Source organism: Seriola aureovittata, chromosome 16 (assembly GCF_021018895.1).
Source record: "Seriola aureovittata isolate HTS-2021-v1 ecotype China chromosome 16, ASM2101889v1, whole genome shotgun sequence".
Lineage (NCBI taxonomy): Eukaryota > Metazoa > Chordata > Actinopteri > Carangiformes > Carangidae > Seriola > Seriola aureovittata.
The window spans coordinates 8626697-8649692 of NC_079379.1; the positions used below are offsets into that span (position 1 = coordinate 8626697).

The 22996-nt window shown below is 43.3% G+C and overlaps 1 protein-coding gene across 3 annotated transcripts in view; it reads left to right on the forward strand.

The window, feature by feature from the left end:
• The window catches only part of LOC130183408 (ephrin type-A receptor 7), a 150569-nt gene that overhangs the window by 32556 nt on the left and 95017 nt on the right, over positions 1 to 22996 (forward strand). For all 3 annotated transcript variants that reach the window (XM_056398780.1, XM_056398781.1, XM_056398782.1), the window contains exons 2-3: positions 3497 to 3561; positions 5405 to 6077. In XM_056398780.1, the coding sequence (XP_056254755.1) occupies positions 3497 to 3561; positions 5405 to 6077 (738 nt within the window). The remainder of the gene's footprint in view (positions 1 to 3496; positions 3562 to 5404; positions 6078 to 22996) is intronic.

Genomic DNA, 22996 nt, shown 5'->3' on the forward strand with positions numbered 1-22996 from the left:
AGCAGAAAAGACTTGGTACTCTTTGTGCATAACCTGGGTTTTTCTATCGGTGATGAAAGTGGCCTTGAATAGGGCTGAGGACAGATATACAAAAAAAGGCAAAAATGCCTCACAGATCCACATTGTCCATATAATGACGGGCAATTATTTATGAAATAACCTTTGAAATGGGTGTTTAGTAGCTAATGTGTCATGCCTATTAGTCAGAGTCATGATGGGAGAGCTTTTGTTTCTTTGTCACATGTTCTTTCGTTAACTTTTTGGTGACCCTTCCTTCCCCCTTGCTTTGGCTCTCTCACTAAACTTTTTTTTATTTATTTTGTCTTCCTCCTCTGTCTCTGTCTTATCTGTCTCTCCCTTCCTCCTGCCCCTAAAGGCCCATTAGTCTGTCTAACTATGCTGTGATTATAGGGCTTATGTATTCAGTGTGTGATCATAGCCAACTTTGTCCTCTGTGTCTCTCTCTGACTGACTGACTGACTGACTGCTCGCTAAGGCACACTGATCCCTCTGTGTATTACCCGGTGTATTCATTTGTTTGCACTTCATGTGCTCCTTTCTCCCTTCCTTTTCTTTTTTCTGTCTCTCTTGCCAACTCGACTTTTTATTTTTTTTGCGTTTCTCTCTTTCATGTTGGCTCTCTCACTTCATTCTCCTCACCCTCCTCCGCTGATTATTTTCTCTCATCATCTCTCTCTCCTCCTCCCGCCTCAGCCTTCCTCTGTGTCTCTCCACCACCCTTGCCCTCTCCCACTCTAATCTCCTCCAAATGCCTCTATGTTATCAGCTAACCACAGAACCATGCTTTGGGCACCCGGCGGTGTTAACCCAAAAACAATAAAGTTAAGTGTTTAGTAAAGGATCTCTCAGGGTCCAGCAAGGCTTCTCCTGCTCCTCTAACCAAGGCGCTGATGTCTCCTTTTCAAGCATACCCAAAAAAAGAAGAACAGGCTATTCATAGTCATTGTCGTCTGAGGGTTTTGGCTATCCAAACTGTGTTGATACTGAATAGTGTGTCTTTTTTTTTTTTTAATCTCAAACTGTATTTATGTAACCTTGTATTAATATTCTTCCCCTGAGCGGATGAGAGAAATGAATGGGATGGGGAAAAAAAAAAAAGTAAAAGGACACCTCTTTAAAAAATAGTTTCTGCTGCAAGTAATATACAGGGTTGTGTGAAAAGTTCAGCTAGTGTATTGACAGGTTTATTTTGACACTTGCAAGTGTAACATCAAACATTTTCCTTCGCTTTTGGTATCTCAGCACATCTTCCTGTCAGAGTGTGAGTCAGTAAGATTTTACAGGTCTGGAGTCGTCACACCTACAGCGTAGGTTTCTCCTCTTCGCTCACCAGGACGTCCATGTGCCCAGTTGTTAATGTTGACAAGGCCAAACATTTGTCATGTAGCAGCGGGTAAGAGATCAAAGTCAAACTTTTCAAGGATGCCAAAATTGCCTAGGATGAGGTGAAATGGTTACTCGTCAAGGAGTCTGCTGCCTACTCTAGACTGTGTTGCGCGGTGTTTTTCAACAGCCCTTACATGGCTCCTTATGTGGATGAAAGTCGAACAGAAAGCAAAAGTTGAAGCCATGTAGCACATTTAAGGACAAGAGGGAAAGTAGCACTTTTCAAGGATAGAAAAAAAAGTAGTGTTCTTCATGTCTGTCTGGATGTCAGACCTCTTATTGCCTCAAGGCTGTAGGTGTTAGGAATACTGCATGTAACTCTGTGTGTGTGTGTGTGTGTGTGTGTGTGTGTGTGTGTGTGTGTGTGTGTGTGTGTGTGTGTGTGTGTGTTAAGGAGGGGGGTCTTTTTAAGCAGAGAAACTTAAAGCGTGAGTAACTTTAACATCAGCAAAATCCTTTCAAAATGAGGCGATAATGGCAGCCCACCATATGTCACTACAGATGTTGATATTACATTATAGATGAAGATGAATGTGCTGATGATGGCTTTCTTGTATGCCTGCTGCATACTACTGAGTATCAAACATTAGCTGTTCTCACTCCGACTGTTCAAAGACGCCCTGACCACTGAACTGCGGCTCGTTGGTTTGCTTTTTCAACTTCGGCTTGAAAAGGGTGCAAAGTATTTTCTTCTCTGGCTCTTTGAAAGGCAGTAACTGTTACTGTAATCACTTTGCAGTGGTGGGAGAAGTATTCATTCAAAGTAGTAATACTACAATGTAACTGAATCCAAAGACAACTTTTATTGTTGCTTAATCTGATGATGATTTTTGACCAATCGTCCAAAACCTAGTCATACTGTAAAAAACAGCATCAAACACTCACATGATCTGAGAACCTGCAACTAGAGAATTTTTGGTTATTATCAGAATAGTTGTCACTCAACTTTAATTTGATTGACTGTTTAATTCATCCTTTTTTTTTTTTTTTTTTACCTACTACTACTTACGGTATGTAGCTTCTCAGCTGGGGTTTTCAGCTTCTCTGTGTTTTCATATCAGTGTATTTTGAATGGTTTTTTTTTTGAAGAACATAACAAGCAATTTTTTACCATTATCTGACTATAGAATAAACTGTGAAAGGATTAATTGAAAAAACAACTATTGTCAGATGAATTAATCATGAAAAATCATGTCATATATAGAAAAAATGTACTTAAAATCACCAGTAATTATCATTGCTTGCTGATAAACTATTAATATTTGTCTTCTATTTTGTCCAAATTGTTGTTTTTGCTTGTTTTTCTTTGTCAGCCTTTTATTCCTGTACCATTTTATACCTGTAAAGTCAGCCTGGTTTATGTTTATTTTTTAACTTATCAAAACATAAATAAGTAAGTAAAACTTGCACATTAAAAATCTTTAGGTCACAGCGTGTCTGTTTGTGTAGCTGATTTCTAAATAAGCTGCTGAGCACCCCTTTATTTCTGGTGTAGCTGTCCATGGTCCTGAAAACAGCTTCCTCTTGCTCCCTGTCCGTGGTACTGAAAGGAAAACTCACGCATAGACCTCAAACTCTTACCTATTGTGTTTTCTTTGCTGTGCTGTTGAGAGCTAAGTGAGAGTGTTCTTCCTCTCTAAGCTTGTTTTGAAAGCTCTGTGGTCCTGTTTAGTTTGCCGTCTCTGGAGTGTTGTTGTTTCTTTGTTTTGTTTTTTTCGTGATGGAGCCAGAGGATGATGGAAAGCTCTTTGTCCGGCTTAAGTCATCAACAGATGGTATTAATGCACTTATCAAAGCATACATTCACCCTTCTGACAAGCCTGCCTCAGTGCTAATGGCTTCCTGTCATTATTCCAAGTACAACACGTCATGTTGCACTAACAGTGTTCGACTTGTAAATTTTAGACCACTTTCTTTGAGTTAGTCTTTCCCCCGTTTTGTTGTCATGCAGACGAAAACCACTGTTGTCAAACTTTTTTATCTTGACAAGGTAGAATAAAAGCATTCAGCTGCTGTTGTGCCGCCTTAATTGACCTCTAACCTTATCCTTGTCTGTCTTTCTCTCCCCTTCCTCATCTGTTTCCTGCAGTGGTGCTGCTGAACTCTAAAGAGACTCAGGCTGAGCTGGGCTGGACGTCATATCCCCCCAATGGAGTAAGTTGCATTTCTCATTGTTCGCATGTTAATTTATTTGTCGGTACACATGCTTGTTCACACGAGGCTCCACAACACAGTTGCTGGCTAAACAGCTGGCCCAGACCACTCCTCTCCTCGTCTCCTGCTGTCTCTGTTCATGCCTTTTTTATTTTTCCTTCTTTAATTCATCCGCCCCCTTTTCTTTCTCACACCATGTGTTCACTTCTGTTCCCAGTCCACAGCTCATCATTATCATTAATCAATGGTGCTAATCCAGGCTAGGATACTGCGGTGTCCAAAGCGGAGCAGAGATATGTCGCCACAGATAAATGGTCCCCCTCTGTATCGATTGATTTGGCTTGTAAAAACCTTGGCACTAAGTTATGACTGTAAGACAAATACAGGCGCCCTTTTTAAAGAAGCTGCCACTGCCACAGCAGTTTGTCACCCACTTCCCACCTGGAGGTTGGCCTTTCCCCACCCACTCTCTCTCTCACACACACACACATACACACACAAACACACACAGACACGATCCGTGTTATAAAAATAGCAGAGACAGAACACACTGCATGTGTTTGGTTTAGTCACCTTGGCAATAGAGTAGTTTATCACATTACCATCACATATAATCCATCTTCACTGTGTGTGTGTGTGTGTGTGTGTGTGTGTGTGTGTGTGTGTGTGTGTGTGTGTGTGTGTGTGTGTGTGTGTGTGTGTGTGATCCACATTCAGCTCACTTTCATTTCTATGAAATCAGAGTGTCTCAGTCATTCAAACAGTGACACGTTCATAATCTCTCACCTGTTGGACAAATTTGGCTTTACACTGGAATTTTTCTCACGTCAAGTCAGTGAAGAAGTCAAAGACCCTTGATAGGTCATTGCTGTATTTTAGTTTGGCCTCACCCCTGACTAAGAGAAAATTTTTACACAACAATACAACAACCAATAATGACTTACAGTAAAGTATACCTTAAAGGAGCTATTTGTAAGTTTTGCTATTGCCACATAGCTCAATGATGGCTGAAGCTCTTGTTAAGCAACAATCACCACCCACTCCCTGCAAGAACCTATTATTGGCAACAGAGAAAACTTAACTCATGGTTTCATATGGAGTGAAGGGAAGAGATGCTTTGTGTTTTACTTCTGATATTTCACTTTAACAACTTTTGTCAGTAGATGAATCAATATTTATGAATCATACAAATCCAGACAGCACTTTTTTTCCATGTTAAGCTCGATCAATAAAATCAACAAATCAATATCAATAACAATCTGTTTTCTGTTTCTTTAACTCAGAGTCTCGATCACTACCAACATTTAACTATCAGTATTCCGATATTTGTTTATTGGACAAGTTGAGACACTCCATGCTTACACTGCATCACTTTTAGTACCACAGGTGTCAAAAGAAACTGTTTGACAAAACAACTAAGATCTGAGTCACAGTTTCAGCTGCGTCACTCAAGGCTGATGTGATGACTCAGCACATGCAATTTGTCATTTTCTCTGTCACGTTATTAAAGAAACCGAGTGCCAATGATTTTTCAGACACCCACACATGCACTTGACAGATTATGTAATTAGACCTGAAGTGACGGTGTTCTTTCTTTCTCTATCCTTTGACTTTCTTTTTCATCATCTGTTGCCTCACACCTCCCTCAATTTACGTTGTTTCATGTCACTTCTTCTGTTTTTTTTTTTTACTTTACTATTGACTCTCCTCCCATCTTTTTTTGCCATAACCTTCATCCCTTGTCTTTCTTTTCTCTCATTCACTCTTCTTTACACCTCCATATTTACTTCTCCTTGTTGTCCCTTTCTCTTCCTCTTTTCCTGCCCTCTTCTTCCCTCTCCAGTGGGAGGAGATAAGTGGTGTAGATGAGAAGTACAAGCCTATCCGGACGTACCAGGTGTGCAACGTGATGGAGCCCACGCAGCAGAACAACTGGCTGCAGACCGGCTGGGTGGCGCGCCGAGGCGGCCAGCGCATTTTCGTGGAGCTCCAGTTCACGCTGCGCGACTGCAACAGCATCCCTGGCGTTGCAGGTACCTGCAAAGAGACCTTCAACCTCCTCTACGTTGAGTCGGACAGGGACCTCGGGGGTGTGACCCGAGAGGACCGCTACACCAAGATCGACACCATTGCTGCTGATGAGAGCTTCACTCAGGGCGACCTCGGTGAGAGGAAGATGAAGCTGAACACGGAGGTGCGTGAGATCGGCCACCTCAACCGCAAGGGCTTCCACCTGGCGTTCCAGGACGTCGGCGCCTGCGTGGCCCTGGTGGCCGTGCGGGTGTACTACAAACGCTGCCTCGCCACCGTCCAGAACCTGGCAGTGTTCCCCGACACGGTGGCTGAGGCGGCCTTCGCCACGCTGGTAGAGGTGCGCGGCACCTGCGTCAACAACTCTGAAGTTGACACAGACAGCCCTCCCAGGATGCATTGCAGTGCTGAAGGGGAATGGCTGGTGCCCATTGGGAAGTGCAGCTGCAGCGCCGGCTACGAGGAGGGACACAGCAGCTGTGAAGGTAGGAAATTAAAAAACAGACGGTGGGATCTGTGGGTAGATGTTGTCCCTTTTATTCCCTCTGGGACTCCAAGGAAATAAAAGGAACAAGAAAGGGAGTTTGGAAAAAAGAGGAGAACGGAGGAACCAAATAAAAGAACAAGGAACAGAAGTGTTTCCAAAGCAGATGTTACGGTAGGAAGTTAATTTCACTACTTCAAGTACTGTTGAACAGTTTCCCTAGTTTGAGAGAGTGCTACAAAGAGAGAGAGAGAGAGAGAGAGAGAGAGAGACCACTGCAAAAATCGATCTTTTCAATTCAATGTTGTACATTTTGAGTCCTGAAAGGTGAATTTTCTTACAAAAATCTGTTTCCAGTATAATTCATCTTGGTTTATGAATTCAGTAGAAATGAGTGACAGTCTCTTGAAAGAAGACAAACTAGGACAAATTATTTCACCGCCAACACAATTTCTTTTTAACAAGTTGATTTGCATTGGGAACTTGAAATGATCTCAGCCACCTGACTGGACGAGACCCCCTTTGTTTTAAGAAAACAAGACTTTTTAGAACCTAATTTTTTAGATGAAAACAATTTAATAAGATGAAGATTTTTGCTGTGAAACCAAAGAGAGGGAGACAGATGAAGGAAAATATGGATAAACAGAATATGGAGAGAGGAGCTAGAAATGAGAAGTGAGGCTATTTACACTAGAGAGCAGAGAAGAGCAGATTAAAGAACACAAAGAAGATGATCCATATGAAAAGAGACACTGGAGATGTGTAGATACCGACAGATACTGTCAAAATGTAGGAGAATTGTGAGGAATGATTTCACATGAGCAAGAAAGGAGAGAGGGAATCAAAAAAGAAGCTGCGTTAACAAGTGTTCAGACAAGGAGGAGGACACAGAGTGCAGACAATGGAAGAACAGAAAGGCCTCTCAGTCAATTTCAGTCCATACCTGCTTTTGTTCATCTCACAGTGACATCGATGAGTATCAGCGATGTCAGATTGTGTCACGTGTGTGTCCAAAGAGTGATGTCACACATATCGACATGTGAGGTGTGGTGTGTGAGGCGGAAGGCTGCACAATCTGAAGGGCTTTGTGTGTGTGTGTGTGTGTGTGTGTGTGTGTGTGTGTGTGTGTGTGTGAACACAATGACTAATGTACTTTTTCTTCAGAGGGCTGTGTCCCTTTGAGTTTAACACCACAGCCTCTCCTCTCACATTTACATGTAGCCTGGATGGCCTACACACACACACACACACACACACACACACACACACACACACACACACACACACACACACACACAACACACACACACAAACACTTACACTTACACCGGTGGGTGGCGTGGGGTGTTGCGCTCTGACGCAAACACATTCGGACAGTATTGGAATCTTTTGTCACAACCCATTGCTCATACAGCAGCAGCAGTTTGATCGCCTGACTGTTGCTGTTAGCTTTCACACCCCATCTTGCATTGTTGTGCAACGCAACGTGGGTGTTGGAGTCCACGGACGGCAGAATGTGCGCGTTGCAATGGAAGGGAAATTTTAGTAGGAGTGCTGAGCTCATAGTGAGCTCATGCTGTTCTGGTCGATGTTTGCAATTTGATTGCTACTCTTGGAAATTGAGTTCCGTTTTGTTATACGTGTGTGACTTACAGCGTGTGCATTGCTAACGTTTTTCACTTTGAACCCATTGTGACAGTGAATGTTAAGATCAGACAAGAAAATAAGAGATGGATTAAAACTGCTGTTCACTCCAGTAATTAAATTTAGAGAGAGCAGGAATGAGGGCAGAAGAAGACAGAAAAGAAAATCAGTCAGCAAAGGAAAAGAAGGTCTTCGGTAGAACTTTGATAATAATATAAAGTCATAGAGGTAAGGAGTCTAAGTGGAAATTGAGGGTTTGCATGCACATGGTATTTATGGAAGTAGAGTTAGAGACAACAAACAAGTAAGAGGTAAAGGCTGCGGAAGAGACGGTTCAGAGGAAGAAACTGTCTCTTTTAAACTACCAGATCTCCTTTTAAATGTAGAGAAGATAAGAAAAGAAAAAGTTAGTAGATGCAGCTACACTGCCAACAAGCCATGCAGAACATTTGCTCTGCTGCAGAATTGGAGTGTTTGACAGTTGGAGATAAGCACTGGTCATTGATATTGGCAGCCAATCTGTGTGCAACACAAAATACGTGTTTATTGACCTGCTTTTTCGTAATAACCAGCAATGCTGTAATAAAAGCTGAGCTGAAGGAAAATCTGATGAGCAGACAAACTAATAGAGACACTGAGGAGAATGTAACAATGAGCTACAGGCAAAGTCAGGAAGCACAGAGATAAGGAGACTTCCAGCGGTGACAGGAGACATTCAGAAGGAAAGGCAGGAGTAAAGGGAATACGGGACAGGCCAGGCATGTTGCCAGAGGAGAGAGTGAGCGGACAAGGATGGTGAAGTCCAGTGACAGTGCCAATGAAGACAGGAAGCCCAGAGAGAGAGGGAGAAAAAGAGAGAGAGAGAAGAGAGAGAGAGATCTCATACTGTATCTTTGCTGCTCGGATGCAGTTTAGCGAGTAACGGTGTGGTCTCAGGGTGCCAGGGCCTGTCTTTGTCTCTCTCTCTCTCTCTCTCTCTCTCTCTCTCTCTCTCTCTATCTCTCACTTACACACACACACACATTCACACACACTCACACGCACTTCCCCTATAGTGCCTCATTTCTCAGTTCAGCCGTAATAGTATGAATATGCAGTGCCAACCCTCGACATCTCCCACTGCACCAGAGCTATTGATCAGCCGTAATGCTCCACTAAACTGAGGAATTGCGCTGGGACTGCTCATACACACATATAGTAAAGGACACACATATTCAGTAGCACTCTGTGGTGTCTGCGCAGCACACACACACACACCGACACACACGAACACACACAAACGGTTTGATTTCACTCTGTGTGTGTGGAACACGGAAACTGCATCGAGAGAAATGGTTAGTGAAATTACAGCAGTGTGCTTGTTTGTGTGTGTATGTCTCACAATCACGCTCATGCACGTGTGCTTGGAGGACATGCATGGCTGACTGCTGTGAAACATAATGTAATGAATGCAAAGCAGGCAATCGTGGCGTATACATAACAGTGACGTTACTAATCTCTGCGTGTGTTTGTGTACAGTTCTGTGCAGGTTCTGTAACTACTGTATGTCTTATTTACTCCTGGGTCTAATTGTGCAACTGAGCGAGTGCAAATGCACTAAGTGTCTCCATGCAGGTCAATAATATTGAATAGCCAGTCAGGAGCCACTGATAATGGTGTAAGCAGATAGTGTTGCGCAGTAGAGGAGAGGATTATTACCTCAGTAGCTCAGATTATTGTATCTGTTGTCATAGTGTACTTTTTTCTAACCTTTTCTGCAGTTTTAATGCTGATACAGGAATAACTAAATTGCTGACTAACTGGAAAGTGAACTTTATTTAACACAGCAAATAGCCCACATGTTTATGTAACGCAGCCAGGCGATGCATGCGTTTGCTTATCATAGTTCAGATTTTATCTTTGGGCATGATAACTGAATTACTTTCAAATTGTAGAAAAGCTGAAGCAAGAAAATGCATGTCATATCAGAATATTCTCTTTGCTTTTGTCTCTTTAAACTGAGTTACGACAAAAAAAAAAAAACTATAGAAAGAATAAATGAATGAACGAGAGAAAATCCTGGCGTCTAAAGTGAAAGAGAAACACTTAATCCCCAGTTGCTGAGAAGCCTGGAAGACTGTGGTGGCGCAGCTTCTGGTCGTGCATGTGAGGATATGATTGAAAATTAGCATATGTGCCCAGTCAGCTTGCTATCGTGTAATAAAGGTGTAAAAAGAATTAAGGAGCAGAACAGTGAGAGGTGATATTGTGTAGAAACCATCCTTCACTTGAGCTCTCTTCAGTCAGGAGGACTTGCAAGTGCACGCACAGCGTAGTTGGACCCTGCGTGCATTCACAAATTCGCACTGCATGTACTTCACGGTGATGAGCACACACACACACACACACACACATACACACACACATTCTCCACTCTCATTATGAAAAGCCACGAGCAGGAACAGACCTAGGGGGAAAAAAATAAATTATGTAATAATTCACCTTTCAAATACACATGTTTCATGTGCATGTGTATTCTCTGTGTTGTTGCTGCGTGTGTTTCTGTCACACTCATGAGCTCCATCCTGCTCTAATTAAGGCAGGCTGCTCTTTCTATATAATTACTGAGTGTGTCGCGTGCCTTCAGCAGATTCTCTTATTATCTCTGTTGTTTGCTGCTCCACAATCCGGCTCCCGGCACATTCACCACCCAGCTATTCCGTTCTATTGCTCTCCCGCCCTCTGTAATTTACAAAATGCCTTACTGCCCCCCCCATCCCCATCCCCGCTTCTTCATTTCCCTTCACCACCCCCCCCCCACACACACACACACACACCCCCCATGCCCTCCCCACGCTGCCAGAGAAGTGTGCACTTAATTTCTATCCCACTGATCTCAATGGTGCTTTAACTTCCTCTACCTCCTCACCCCCCCCCTTTTATTTTACACTCCTTTCCCTCTCCTTTGCTTTTCAGTCTTTGTGTCCCTGTTTTCTTTTCAATGTTCTCTCTAACATGCTGTGTCTGTCTCTCCGCCCCTCTCTCCCTGCCCCCCTGTGGGGACCATGTGGTAGGGTGAGATGGGGTGAGGCAGGGTGAGTCAGGTTAACAGGCTGAAATCTGCTGGAGAAGCTTGGAGATTTATCTGATGTGTGTGTGTGTGTGTGTGTGTGTGTGTGAGAGAGAGAGAGAGTGTGTGACAGAGAGGGAGAGAGAGGGTAAGGGAAAAAGTGTATGTGTGTGCGCGCGCATTCGTGTGTGCTCAAAATCTGGCACCAGTGTCCAATCATATGTTTCTGAAGTCACTCCCTCTGTTGCGCTCATCTTCCCCTCTGTCTGTTGTCACTTCTTGTCATGTCCTCATCGACCCTCCCCGACTCTTTTTGTCTCAGACACGAGTCTATTTCATTTTTCCTCTTTGACTTTTATTTTCTTGAGCCTTCTCCTCCTCCTGCTTCCCTCCAACTGATTTGTGCCTTTATACTGCCTCTCAGAGCCGCTATCACTTACCACCCCCTCTTTCCTTCTCCTTGCCTTTGACTCCTCTTTCATTCCCCTTCTCTCTTTTATCAGACTTTTTTTTTTTTTTTTTTTTTACCACTTCTCTTTAGCTCTCTCTGGCTCTGCGCCACCCCTTCCCATCTGGTCCTTCCTCCCTCCCTCCCTCCCTCCCTCCATCCTTCTCCATCCTTCTCCTCTCCAGCCACGTCACCTGCTACTGTTAGTCATCTCTCTCCCCAGCTTTCATTTTAAATAATTCACATACTCCTGGGAGAAAGACAAATGTGTTCTTTTGAGCCCAGCGTGTGATGTATTTATTTAGCTGGCCTGCCATACAACAAGTGGGCTGACAGCAAAAAAACACACTCGGACCAACGAGCATTTGCACACACTTTTAAAAATGTAGAAACATTCCGCTGTCGACACACAATTTATATGCGTGTGCTCATTTCCAGAGGGAGCGTGAAATGCCCCTTGGTTATTGAAAATGTGTGCTGGAGGGAGGCCAAGCATTCACCATTCATCCTTCCCTTGCCTTCGTTTACCTAGGGAAAATGAAGCAAGGAATGAGAGGAAGGAAGAAGAGGAAAAAAAGGAAAAAAAACAATGTTTGAGGGGGGAGGAAAATAGGAAGTGAATACACAGCGTTGCAGAAAAGAGTCAGTTTTCTCATGGATGCACTGTTTGTTAGTCGCTCTGCATAAGAGCCGAATGCATAAAATATGAGTTGTAAAAGCTGAGGGTGACTTGAAGAAGGAAGGAAGAGGGGGAGGATGGGTAAAGTTGAAGAGAGGGAGGACAATGTCATAAGTAGAGAGGAATGAGTGTTAAATGAGAGTAAAGCTGCAGCAGGTTTTGGGCCAAAAGCTTAAACTTAAGAGAAGAGAGCCGATGTGGAAGAAAATATGGAGGTCGGAGTGGGTAATGATAAGTAGAATAGAATATTAAGAGAAAATAAAAAGGATATAGAAGAAAAAAAAAAGACCTGCAAAGAACGTCGGCCACAGGCGTAATCGACAAGAAGATGGGATAAACCTGCAAACTGCAACATGTTGCCTCCATCCGTCTCTCCCTCCTCTTACCACTTTCAATCTCCCACACCAGACTCATGAATTAAATACAGCCGACATGAATGCATCAAAGTTAGAAAAGGTTGGCATCCAGCTTAATCATGTTGCTAACTCACCCGACATGACAGCCTCATTTCTCTCCGCCTCACTCATGACCACTGAGCTGAATCAAACATTCCGTTAAGGACGGAAATATCCCGTAAGAAAAGCTCTCGGATATAAGAAAGTGACAGACGTGATGTTATTTAAGCATGAAAAGAGATTATTAAGACATATATAAGACGGCTTGTCATACAGGTGCCATTTCCTTCCCCCTTTTCTCCTCAGTGTTGTTTTGTTTTCCAGGGATTTTTGCGATTTCATAACCAGACCACTACAGTATCACCAAGTCATGGTACTTGATAACACTTGTGGATGCGTATGATATCACCATCCACTGTAGGAGCTGCTCTTATTTTAGTTGCTGGTGATTATATCGTGGGGAAGAAACCCAAAACGTAAAGCTAACATAGTCAGGAATTCAAACATCCCTGAGGAGGAATTATGTGATTCAGCAGCAAATGGAAATGAAAGAGAGAAAAGAGAATATAAATCAAAATGAAACAATGAGGGAAGATTAGCAGCAGCATCTCTTTTCCCCCCTTCCTCTTAGGGAACATATTTATCTGACTTAAAGTGTAAGAAGCGTGTTATTTGCAGTCAGTGACACTGGAAGTTTTTAAAATATGTTGCTGTCCATTGAAAACCATGCATCTCTGAATGTGGAGATTTTGAATTTTTTCAAACTGAAGAAATAAGTGTCCTTTTATAGTTTGAAAAAATTGTCCTGCTTCCTAAACCAAATAAACCATTTTTAAAAGCCTGTTAAACTATTCGAGAAATGCATTGCCGCAAAGCTGAAAACTATTTTCTTTTAGTAGTTCAAGGAAAATAATAGCTGCAATAAGTAATAACTACATAACGGAAGGCTTTTGAAAAATTAAAAAAAATTATAATAAAGTGCTTAATTTTCCAAAGTGAAATACACAGTGTAGCTTGACTTTCCACTTTCCAACTCCAACAGTCTCGACCATTTTTGTAATAAACAATCTCAACAGCTTGAACATGTCCTTTTCGCTTTTTCCCCTCTTCTGTCACACTTTCCCTGCCCATCTCTTCGACATCGTCTCTCTCCGTGTGTGTGCATCTCACTGATTGACTTCAGTTGCAGTTGATTGGCCAAGTAGTGTCATGTTAGCAGTGCTGTAAAGGCTAGAAAACTTGTGCTGGTTAAAGTAGAAACGCTCCATCAAAATGTAATAATTCACCAATAATTTATAGGTTCTACATCCGGGTCCGGATCTGGGCCGCAGTTCTCCTATTAATGACCTCTGCTACAGGCCTGCATCATCTTCTGTCAGATGTACAGAGAGAGAAACCTGTAGCATCAAGTCAGATGACTGCTGAGACTGCCCCTGAGAGTTGTTGACTCTCGCGACTTTGGGCCGCAGTTGCTGATAAGGCGCCGAGTGTGAATCCCGGGTGAATAACTCTCGACTCATAAAAGGTTTGTTGAGGACAAGCTGCCTCTTTGCCTGAAGATAAATTTTCAGTCTGATTATGTCAGACTGTGTAATTCTTTGTGTCCTGAAGTGACACAGCGGAGGGACGCTGGTGCCCAAGACGGCTTACAAGTGTTTCCGTGTGTTTGTGCACTTGGAAGTGTGTCACGTTGGGAGAGATTAGAGGTTAGAGTCAAAGAGTTCTTTTTCCCGTGCTCCGGGGAACAGAGTACGAAGGCGTGGAATCAGGCACACACAAATATGCGCAGACACACATATGCCTCCTACCTTTCTGTCGTCCATGTGCATCCCTCACCCTCTGGTAAAAATGATATATATTGTGGGTGAGGAGGCAGCGCGGAGCAATTGCCCTGCTTTGCTACAATCACCTCTTTCCATCCCCATTCAACCTCCAGTAATAACTTTCCATCTGTTCAAAATTGATGTGGGATCAGTGTATAGATCTGTCTGCCCCCACTTAACCTCTGTGAAACGTACTTATTCTGCAGAAATGGTCAAAAGACAGCGAGCGCGGCAGTGCACGCACACACCTGCGCTTATTAGAAAGTAAGTCTTAACGGGAATGACATTAAAGCAGTAATTATTTCCAGCATACAGGTCTCGCTGCAGTCACAGGAGTGAAATGGAAAAAAAAATATTTTTAATGTATCTGGAAGTGCAAAGTCAAAGGTCGCTGGATTTGCAGAATTGGGTCTTGAAGAGGTGTTGTCACCCATTCAAACAGCTCCGCCAGTCCTACTGATAGGTGAGGAGCGTTCAGGGCATTCAACCTTTTTGGACTGTCGACATATTATACATGTAAGAACCTTCAGAATCAAATTAATCAAAATATGATGAGGGAAAACTGCCTCAGAGGGTGATATCAAAATGGAATAGTAAGTACTTTATAGGGCCATTTTTACATCCCACCATGAATGTGTTAAGACACTTGGATGCATGTGGACCAAAATGGCAACCCATTCTTCCAGGTCCATACGCTGAAAGATTTCTTCAGGCTTCTATGTTTTTCAGCACGTAGATCATGTACATTAGACCCCATTTACACCTATAGTAGCCACTTCATGCATCTTGGGCAGACTGAATATCTGATGTTAAGAAAAAAAGAAGCCATATAAATTCAACCAACAACTGTTACAGATGGTTTCTGACTGCAGCAGGTGACTTAGTAACTAACTTTTTTAATCTAATGGTTTAAACCTTATTTTGGGGCATCTTTGTGTGTTCATTTGATAGGGATAGTGAAGACTGACAGGAAACATGGGGAAAGAGGGGAATGACATGTAGCAAATGGTCCAGCCGGCCAGGAATCGAACCCGTGACTCGCTGCTCAGGGCATTCACACCATGTTGTTTCCACCTTCAATAAATAAACTAAATTCTATATACGTCAGACAAGCTTTCTAATGATAGTAAATGGAAAAAAGGCTGTAGACACTTGTCCCTCAATTTAAAAATGTTGCCACCACATTATTACACACCACACTGCTACACATTATTACGCCATCATTTATTAGAAATGAACCTCAAATATCACAACCTTGTTGCCCATTAATATGTATTTGTATAAAGGTGTGCATGTGTGTTTGCATGTGACGGTCTCTGATGCCATCGCTGTTTGATGCTACTCTGCGTATGTGTGTGTGTGTGTGTGTGTGTGTGTGTGTGTGTGTGTGTGTGTGTGTGTGTGTGTGCGCGCACGTGCCGGCTGTTGTCTCTGTATTCACAGCTCGGCTGAGGGGCCTGCCGTGAGGACAGAGTGCCCGCCCCCCTGGCTGCACAGTGAGCCTGGCATGCCAGGCTGTGCCAGCTTGGCTTTCCATCCCCCTACCTTCCTCATTTTGTTGTCATTTGTCATCACCCTCCCCATCACGCACCCTCCCTCTTGCACACTGATACACACACACACACGCGCGCGCGCGCAACCCACATGCCGACGAAAATGGATGGCATTTCCAGGGACACCTGCGCCTCTGTGTTCCAAATCCTCCCCCCTACATGCACGCACACAAATGCATGTAAATGTACACGAGGATTTTCTTGGACATGTGCAATTGCATATCCCCACAATCATCGCACGAGCACGCGCAGAAACAAACAACACCACATATGCGCGCTCAGACATGGGCTTACGACCACACTCTCACGGGCTCATGTGCGTTATTTGTTCATAACCCACTCCATCTGTTTCTGTCTTCACGCCTAACTGAGGCCTGCCTACCACTCATGCCACATAACACACACACACACACACACACACACAGCCACACACTGATTGTTTTAATGTGTAATCATGCATAGTTCCACAAACACCTGTAGTCCTCATATTGACTAGACAACCCATAATCCCTTTGGAAGGACAGGCTCATTAGCAGTTAGAGGCACTCAGACACTCGCACATCAAAAACATAAAAGCATAAATTTACACACATACACTTTGGCTAAACCTTATTTTATATTCTGGTAGAGATGTGGGGGATTTTGTGTGCACACTATCAATAATTGTTTCATGCTTTCTTTACACACGTTGACAAGTCCCTTAGTCTCTCTCTCTCTCTCTCTCTCACATACTCACACACTCTCACACACACACCGACATGCACACACACAAACTCACTGTGGGGAGCAGTGTGAAGTGATTGGCATCCTGAGGCGAGTGTTATGGGTGACATTTCCACTGTGCTGTGCTATAGAGGTGTCCTGCAGAGCCTGTGGTCAGCTGGCACACCGAGAGACTGGGGACATGAGGTGGGTGGCGGTGCAGGGGTGGAGACATGGGGGGGACGATGGCAGTCAGACGGGTTATCCTGTATACATGCGTGTGGACAGAGATGCATTTAAATTCAGAGCACATACAGAACACCTTAACTCAGAATAAGCCTCAGGTTAATCCTTTACCCCAGAGGCTCCCAATCTGAGGGTCAGGACCCCCCAAAGATGAGATTGTTTTTCAGACTTTTCTATAATCGTTGCTTTTCCTGTGAAACGGTGGATACTGTTCATTTTGTAGAAACCTGACTAGATGAAACTAATTGATTTTTAAACAATCAGAGAAGTAAAAATCATTTGAAAGGTAACACACAGGTTTTCCTTTTCTTTAAGAGGACTCTAGTGAAAAAGTCAATTTTTGGTTTAATTGCTTGGCCTGTCCTTAAATACCTCTTATTACCTTTACCTCAGACAGAACCTTCACACACAATTCTTAAAACTATACATGACCTCTGTAGAAGTCAAAAATCACACATGAATACAGTGAAACTTTCTTAAAACTCAAACTGGTTCTCTCAAGAACAGCAAAGCAGGACTGCTCACAAAAAAACAACAAAAAAATCTGAGAGATGACAGCTTGACGGACTCAGAGATTTCGTGTCTTGGCGTGATGAGGTTTAATTTCCTGTGATGTCCGAACACCACTGAGCAACAAAGAGGAAAATTGGCCACACGATCTGAACACAAGATAAGCTCTTTTCAGAAGTGTCTCTAAAAGATGCAAAATAAACGAAACTGTTGCGCATTAATCTCCCTTGTGTTTCTTTGTGCTCCCCTCTTGCTGTTTTTTTTCATACCCCCTCTTACTTTTTTTAAACTCTAAATGAAGATCTTATTTGGACACATGCAAAAACCCTCAAATACTCTATATTGCCACAGCTCAGCTTCCTCCCTCTCAACATCCTCGTCTTGTAGCAACCTGTGCGACACATGTGACAAGGGTAGGTAAGGGTTCCAGTACTTAAAGTAGATTATGAGAATCTATTGAGGTTTTAAGGCGAGCCTAAACTTTTGCTCAACAAGTGTCACTGTGGCCACTAGTGACACAAGATTGGGTTAACAATAAAAGCTAAAAGGAGGAAGTCAGCAATCCCTCTCAGCCTATCACAGTCAGCCATGATGGCTGTCGCTTGCTCGTCCAACCTCAGCTCCAACTAGTTTTCCTGCGCTTTGGCCTGATTTCGATCTTATGGAACCAGCAAATCCAGCCTCAAGTGTCCCTCTAGAAAGCATCTTTCATTAATCCACTAATGCATATACATAAATAAATATTTCTGTGTGACCGCTGGAGTTTTTACCGGTAGGCAGTGAGTGCTTGACTTTTTTTCTCTTTTGTCTTTCTCACTCTGTGGTGTCTCTCTCTGTGTGTGTTGTGTTGCTCACCATCCAGAACAATGTAAATCTACTGTTGAATTAGTTATTTTCCCTCCCTATCATCCATCATACAGGACATAGTGAGAGGGCGGAGTGCCGAACAGGGAGAGTCTGTGTAGCGCAGTGGACCATCGCCGTGTTTGCACAGATTGGAAAAATCAGACACGGGAAAACACGAGTTCACACATGCCTGCCTGAGTATACACACACACACACACACACACACACACACACACACACACACACACACACACACACGCGCACACTCAATACACACACTTATATATACACACAAAATCTTGCAAAAGGAATTGTTGGTTAATCTGCTCATGCACAACATGTATGTGTATGCACAAGCTGTACGTTACAGTTTGTCTTTTCTGTTATCTTCTCTGTGTGTGTGTGTGTGTATTCCAAGTGCAAGTTTGCTTGCATCTGTGATCATGTTTAGTGCAGCCGACTGTTTCTTCGTGTCCATTGTGCATAGATAATACCTGGCTGCGAACGGACAAACACATATGAATGTTTGTCCACACAGACGCTCAGTGTTCCTTCTCATTACACATGGAAACTCATTCAAGTGATGCGTTTATATAAGCACAGTTGAGTGCTCATATTTTACCTTTTGTCTTTTACTTCTACTGTATACATTGTGTGTATGTCTTGGCAGTGAGAAGCGCGCACACACACACAAACGCACACACACACACCAAATCAATGGTGTGCATGTCATGTGGTTTTAACTGGCCCTGCCGGTGGTGATGGATGGTATATTTATGAAGCCCCCTTTCCGTGCTCTGGATCAAGAACTGCAAGCATCATGCACTCCGGGAGAGAGGGGTACGGGCTGGATCAAGGGATGACAGAGGAAAGGATGGAGGGAAGGAGGAAGGATGGATGGCTGGAGGGAAGAAGGAGACAGCAGAACGGAGGGATTTAGTAGAGTCAGGAGTGTGTGTGTGTGTCTGTGTGGGGTGGGGGGGGGTGAGAGAAACAGGGCCGCCTGCTTGGAGGGAAGGTCATAGTCAGCAGGGAGGGTTGGAATCCTGCTGAGCTAGGGACACATCACATAAACACACACACACACACACACACACACAGTTTCGCTGTTTTTTAAATCCCTAAATAGTCTGACATCCTGTGCCACTCTCTGGGAACAGACATTTTTTTAAAACATATAAACACATAAAATAAAAGACACGAGGAGTCCGCTTGTTATGGAGGCATGTGATGGATATTTATTGTTTCACCAGTGAACTCGGCACTTCATACCTTTAGTCTTAACCATCGTAATGCATACACATGCACCCGCACACACAGATATGCGAGCAGCCTCGCCTGCCACTGTTTTTATTTGTCCTTCCCCGGTGTTGTCTCATCGAGCCAGCCTCATTTATCCCATGTCGTTATTTTCATTTGGCACAAGGATAAATCTCATCCCAGTTTATGAGGCAGCAATTGTAAGCCAGATAGAGGTAGATAGACCAGCCAGTGAACTATTAGACGGAAAGACAGATGGGCAGAGGTGGGACAGACGGCAAAAACAAACAGACTAACTGCAAAATGGGAAGATGAATAAGCAGGCAAGGAGGCTGGAAGATGGGCACACATTTGTTGGCTGTTAGATGGAAAGAAAAACATTTTGCTGCATTCTGTTTAAGACGGAATTGAAGCTTCACATCAATATCTCCCAGTAGAGCTACTTTTGAGGCTGAAATAATGTCCTCTGCTGAGTTGACCGTCAAAAGACAAAGAATGTTTTATCAATACTTTTGGATAGGATATTGTAGAGAGCTGACAGGAAGTGAGAGGACAAGCAACAAGGCTGGACTGAGATCTGGACTGTTGTGACTTTCTGCGTCAGCGTCTTAAAGCCTTAGGCCTCCAGGACGTGCCGGTATAGTTGCTTTTAGCTCCGAAAATGGTCAATTTGAATTTTAAAACCTTTCCAAATATATATCTCAACCAAACAGGGAGCTAACTAATTAGTTCACCTAAATATCTGTGTGTTGGTATGGCAACTGAGGTTCCGGGTATGAACTGTGTTTTTCTGTCTCCACCAACCCCAACTTTACAAATTTACGATCGGGTCTGACTTCAGTCACTTCTCCCTATTTAAGACACACTCAATAGTGTATTTCACATTGAGCAGGAAATTCTCATGAATTACTGTCATTTTGAGACATCGCTGACAGATGTAAATGTAGTGCAATAGATGGTAAATAGGGAATGATTTCAGACACAGCCTTCGTCTCTACAGTTCTGTCTACACTGCAGCTCTCTCTCCGCTCAAGTGTTTGTAACTGAAGCTTTTAAATTATAGTTTGGGAGGGATTGACTATGGAATACATAAGAATATGCAATAGCACCCGGTCCCTGCACACCAGGCCAAAGAGCTGCTGCGTGTGTGAGGGACTCTGGCTGCCAGTGAAACAAAAGGCGGCACACCTGCTCGCTGCCTTCCAAAGGCTGCTGCTCTGTATGGGTTAAGGCCACTGGTCAGGGAGGCCTGTGTCAGAGCTGTGAGCGGCTATAAAAGGACGGAAGGCTCCCACTTTGTCCTCTTTATACTTCGTTCATCCTGTAGACACCCATCTCCTGTGGGATGGAATTGGCCGGGGAGTAGATATCCCTGTGGGATCAGCTGGACTACTCCCATATATGAACAGAGTGACTGTTAGTTACAATTTTTTTTTTATAAAATTCTTCTTCTCTGCTGAATTTGCTGAATTGATTGAGCTTTTATATCTTTTACATTTTTTAGTATTTTAAGTTATTATCCTGTATGCCCTCAGGGACTAGTCATTTTCAGAATAAAAGAAGAGGTTGATTTCAGTGTTAATAAAGCAGCACACCGCTTAGTAATAAAAATGATTTTAATCATGCCTCGTATTTACTCAATATTAATGGTTTTATTAAAGAGAAAGTGCTTCCTGTCCTGTCAAGCTGATGTATTAATTTTAAACAAATTGACCACTGCCACATGAATCAGCCTGTGCTGGTGTAGCAGATGCCTCTCTGTCCGTCTGCCAACTTTGCCTGCTGTCATGGAGGTGATGTCCTCTATCAGGATAGGACAAATTGACCTCTCCCCCGGGGCTGCCCCCGAGGGGACACTGCTGACTGTTCCTATACCATCTTCAGTGGCTGTCATCTGCAGAGAAGCCTCTGCCAGCACATCTTACTTAACTGACAGGGAGAAAACACTCAAGGATGGTTTACACTGTCAGTGAAGAGTTTTGAGCATGTGTTTTTTTTTTTTGTCTTTTCCCATGGAAATAATAAAGTAGGTAACTTATTTATGGCTATATAATTTTGCTCCTACAACGTTCAGAGATGTTAATTACTGGAAAACCATTTAAAATGTTAATTTATTATAGCAAAGTTTATTCTCCAGTTTTGTTGAAGCATATGTTTAATTGCTGTGATTTGCAATGACATAGATTTTTTTTTTTTTTCTTTGCTGTGTATTGAATAAAAATCTCTCTGTGTGTAATTGATTAAACCTTATTTCACTATGGCACCTGTGAAATAAAGCGTAATCAACTGTTTTCTTCATATTTTGGAAGTGAAATATGATCATTCGGAAATTGTATCCTTGGACGTTGTTGAACTTTGACTTGTGCTTCTGGTAAATCTGGTCAGGGCCCGCTGTAGTATTTGGGGAATATGTGTCTCAAAGCGCAGTTTTAATGTCATGGTTATATGTGTATTTGTGCGTGTGTCTTGAGGGAGTCGTGTCAGTGGCAGACCTGCTTTGGCGTCCCCTCCATCTGTGTGCTTTGTGCTATGGTCCCCCAGAGGCCTTTACACACTCTCTGATGGCACATCAGAAGCCTCCACCTATAAACACTGGCATCAATAACTACTCTCTCTCTTTCTTTCTCGCTCTCTCTCTCTCTCTCTCTCTCTCTCTCTCTCTCTCTCTCTCTCTCTCTCTCTCTCTCTCTCTCTCTCTCTCTCTCTCTCTCTCTCTCTCTCTCTCTCTGTCCCCCTCCCTCCCTCCGCTGGCTGACTGTTGTTTATATGGCTGTAAAATTCAATTAGGCTGCAGGGGAGTGGGCTGGCCTGCATTACTGCCTGCCAGGGTGACATTTCATTTGCAATGAATCATGGGCCAGAGGAGGACCGGGCCGGCGAGCAAAACAACACTTCTCCTCCTATCTGTCCCCCTTCTTCTTTCTTTTTTTTCCCCCCTCTCCCGCTCTGTACTTCTTCACTTACTTTACACCCTCTCCTCGGCTCCTCCGGTGCATAAAGCCTTGGCCCCCTTTATCCCCCCTCTGAGTCATGACACAAAGAGAACCTCTGGGGCTCACTCTTGTTTACTGTCTGCTGTCCATGCAAATGTGGTTCTGTTTTCACTTTTATTTTGGCTGCTTTTATTTTCTTAGTCTTTGCCTTGCCATAACTTTGTATGCTTCTCTGTCTGCACTTCAAACCTTCAGGATGGTCACCTGATGCATCTCTGCCTTCCGTTTAAGACTTATCTTCCTTCCTTTCTTCTTCACTCCTGTCCTTCTCCACTCTTTCTTCAGGAATTTAACAATGGCAGTTCTTTGTTCTCCTCTTACCTGCCTCGTCTTGATTGAGGCCAGGACCTCAACACCGTAGGTCCGCTTCAGCTGCTACATTACGAAAACCTACACAAGAAAAAAAAAAAAAAAGTCTCATCAATTTTTAACATGCATTACTTTGCCCTGCGAGAAGTGTCAGGCCACTGCCACTGCCAAAAGGGTTGGGACGTGGCCGGCTTTGCCTGGGGAAATAAAAAAGAATTAGATATATGATTTTCCAAGAGCCTAAGTGCAGGAGCTTGTAAGTCAGAAAATGATGGATTTAGGGAGTTTCCTACAGCGTACCATGTGAGTGTGCTGACTGCATTCTTTTAAATAGATAAAAAAAAAGAAAAAAAAGACCACAGAGAGAACTGCCAGATGAGAAATTGCCTCTTGTGCTCATTAAGGCGATGTAAACAGAGTAGAATGAATGGGGTGGCATTGAGAAAAGCATGCAATAACGCTC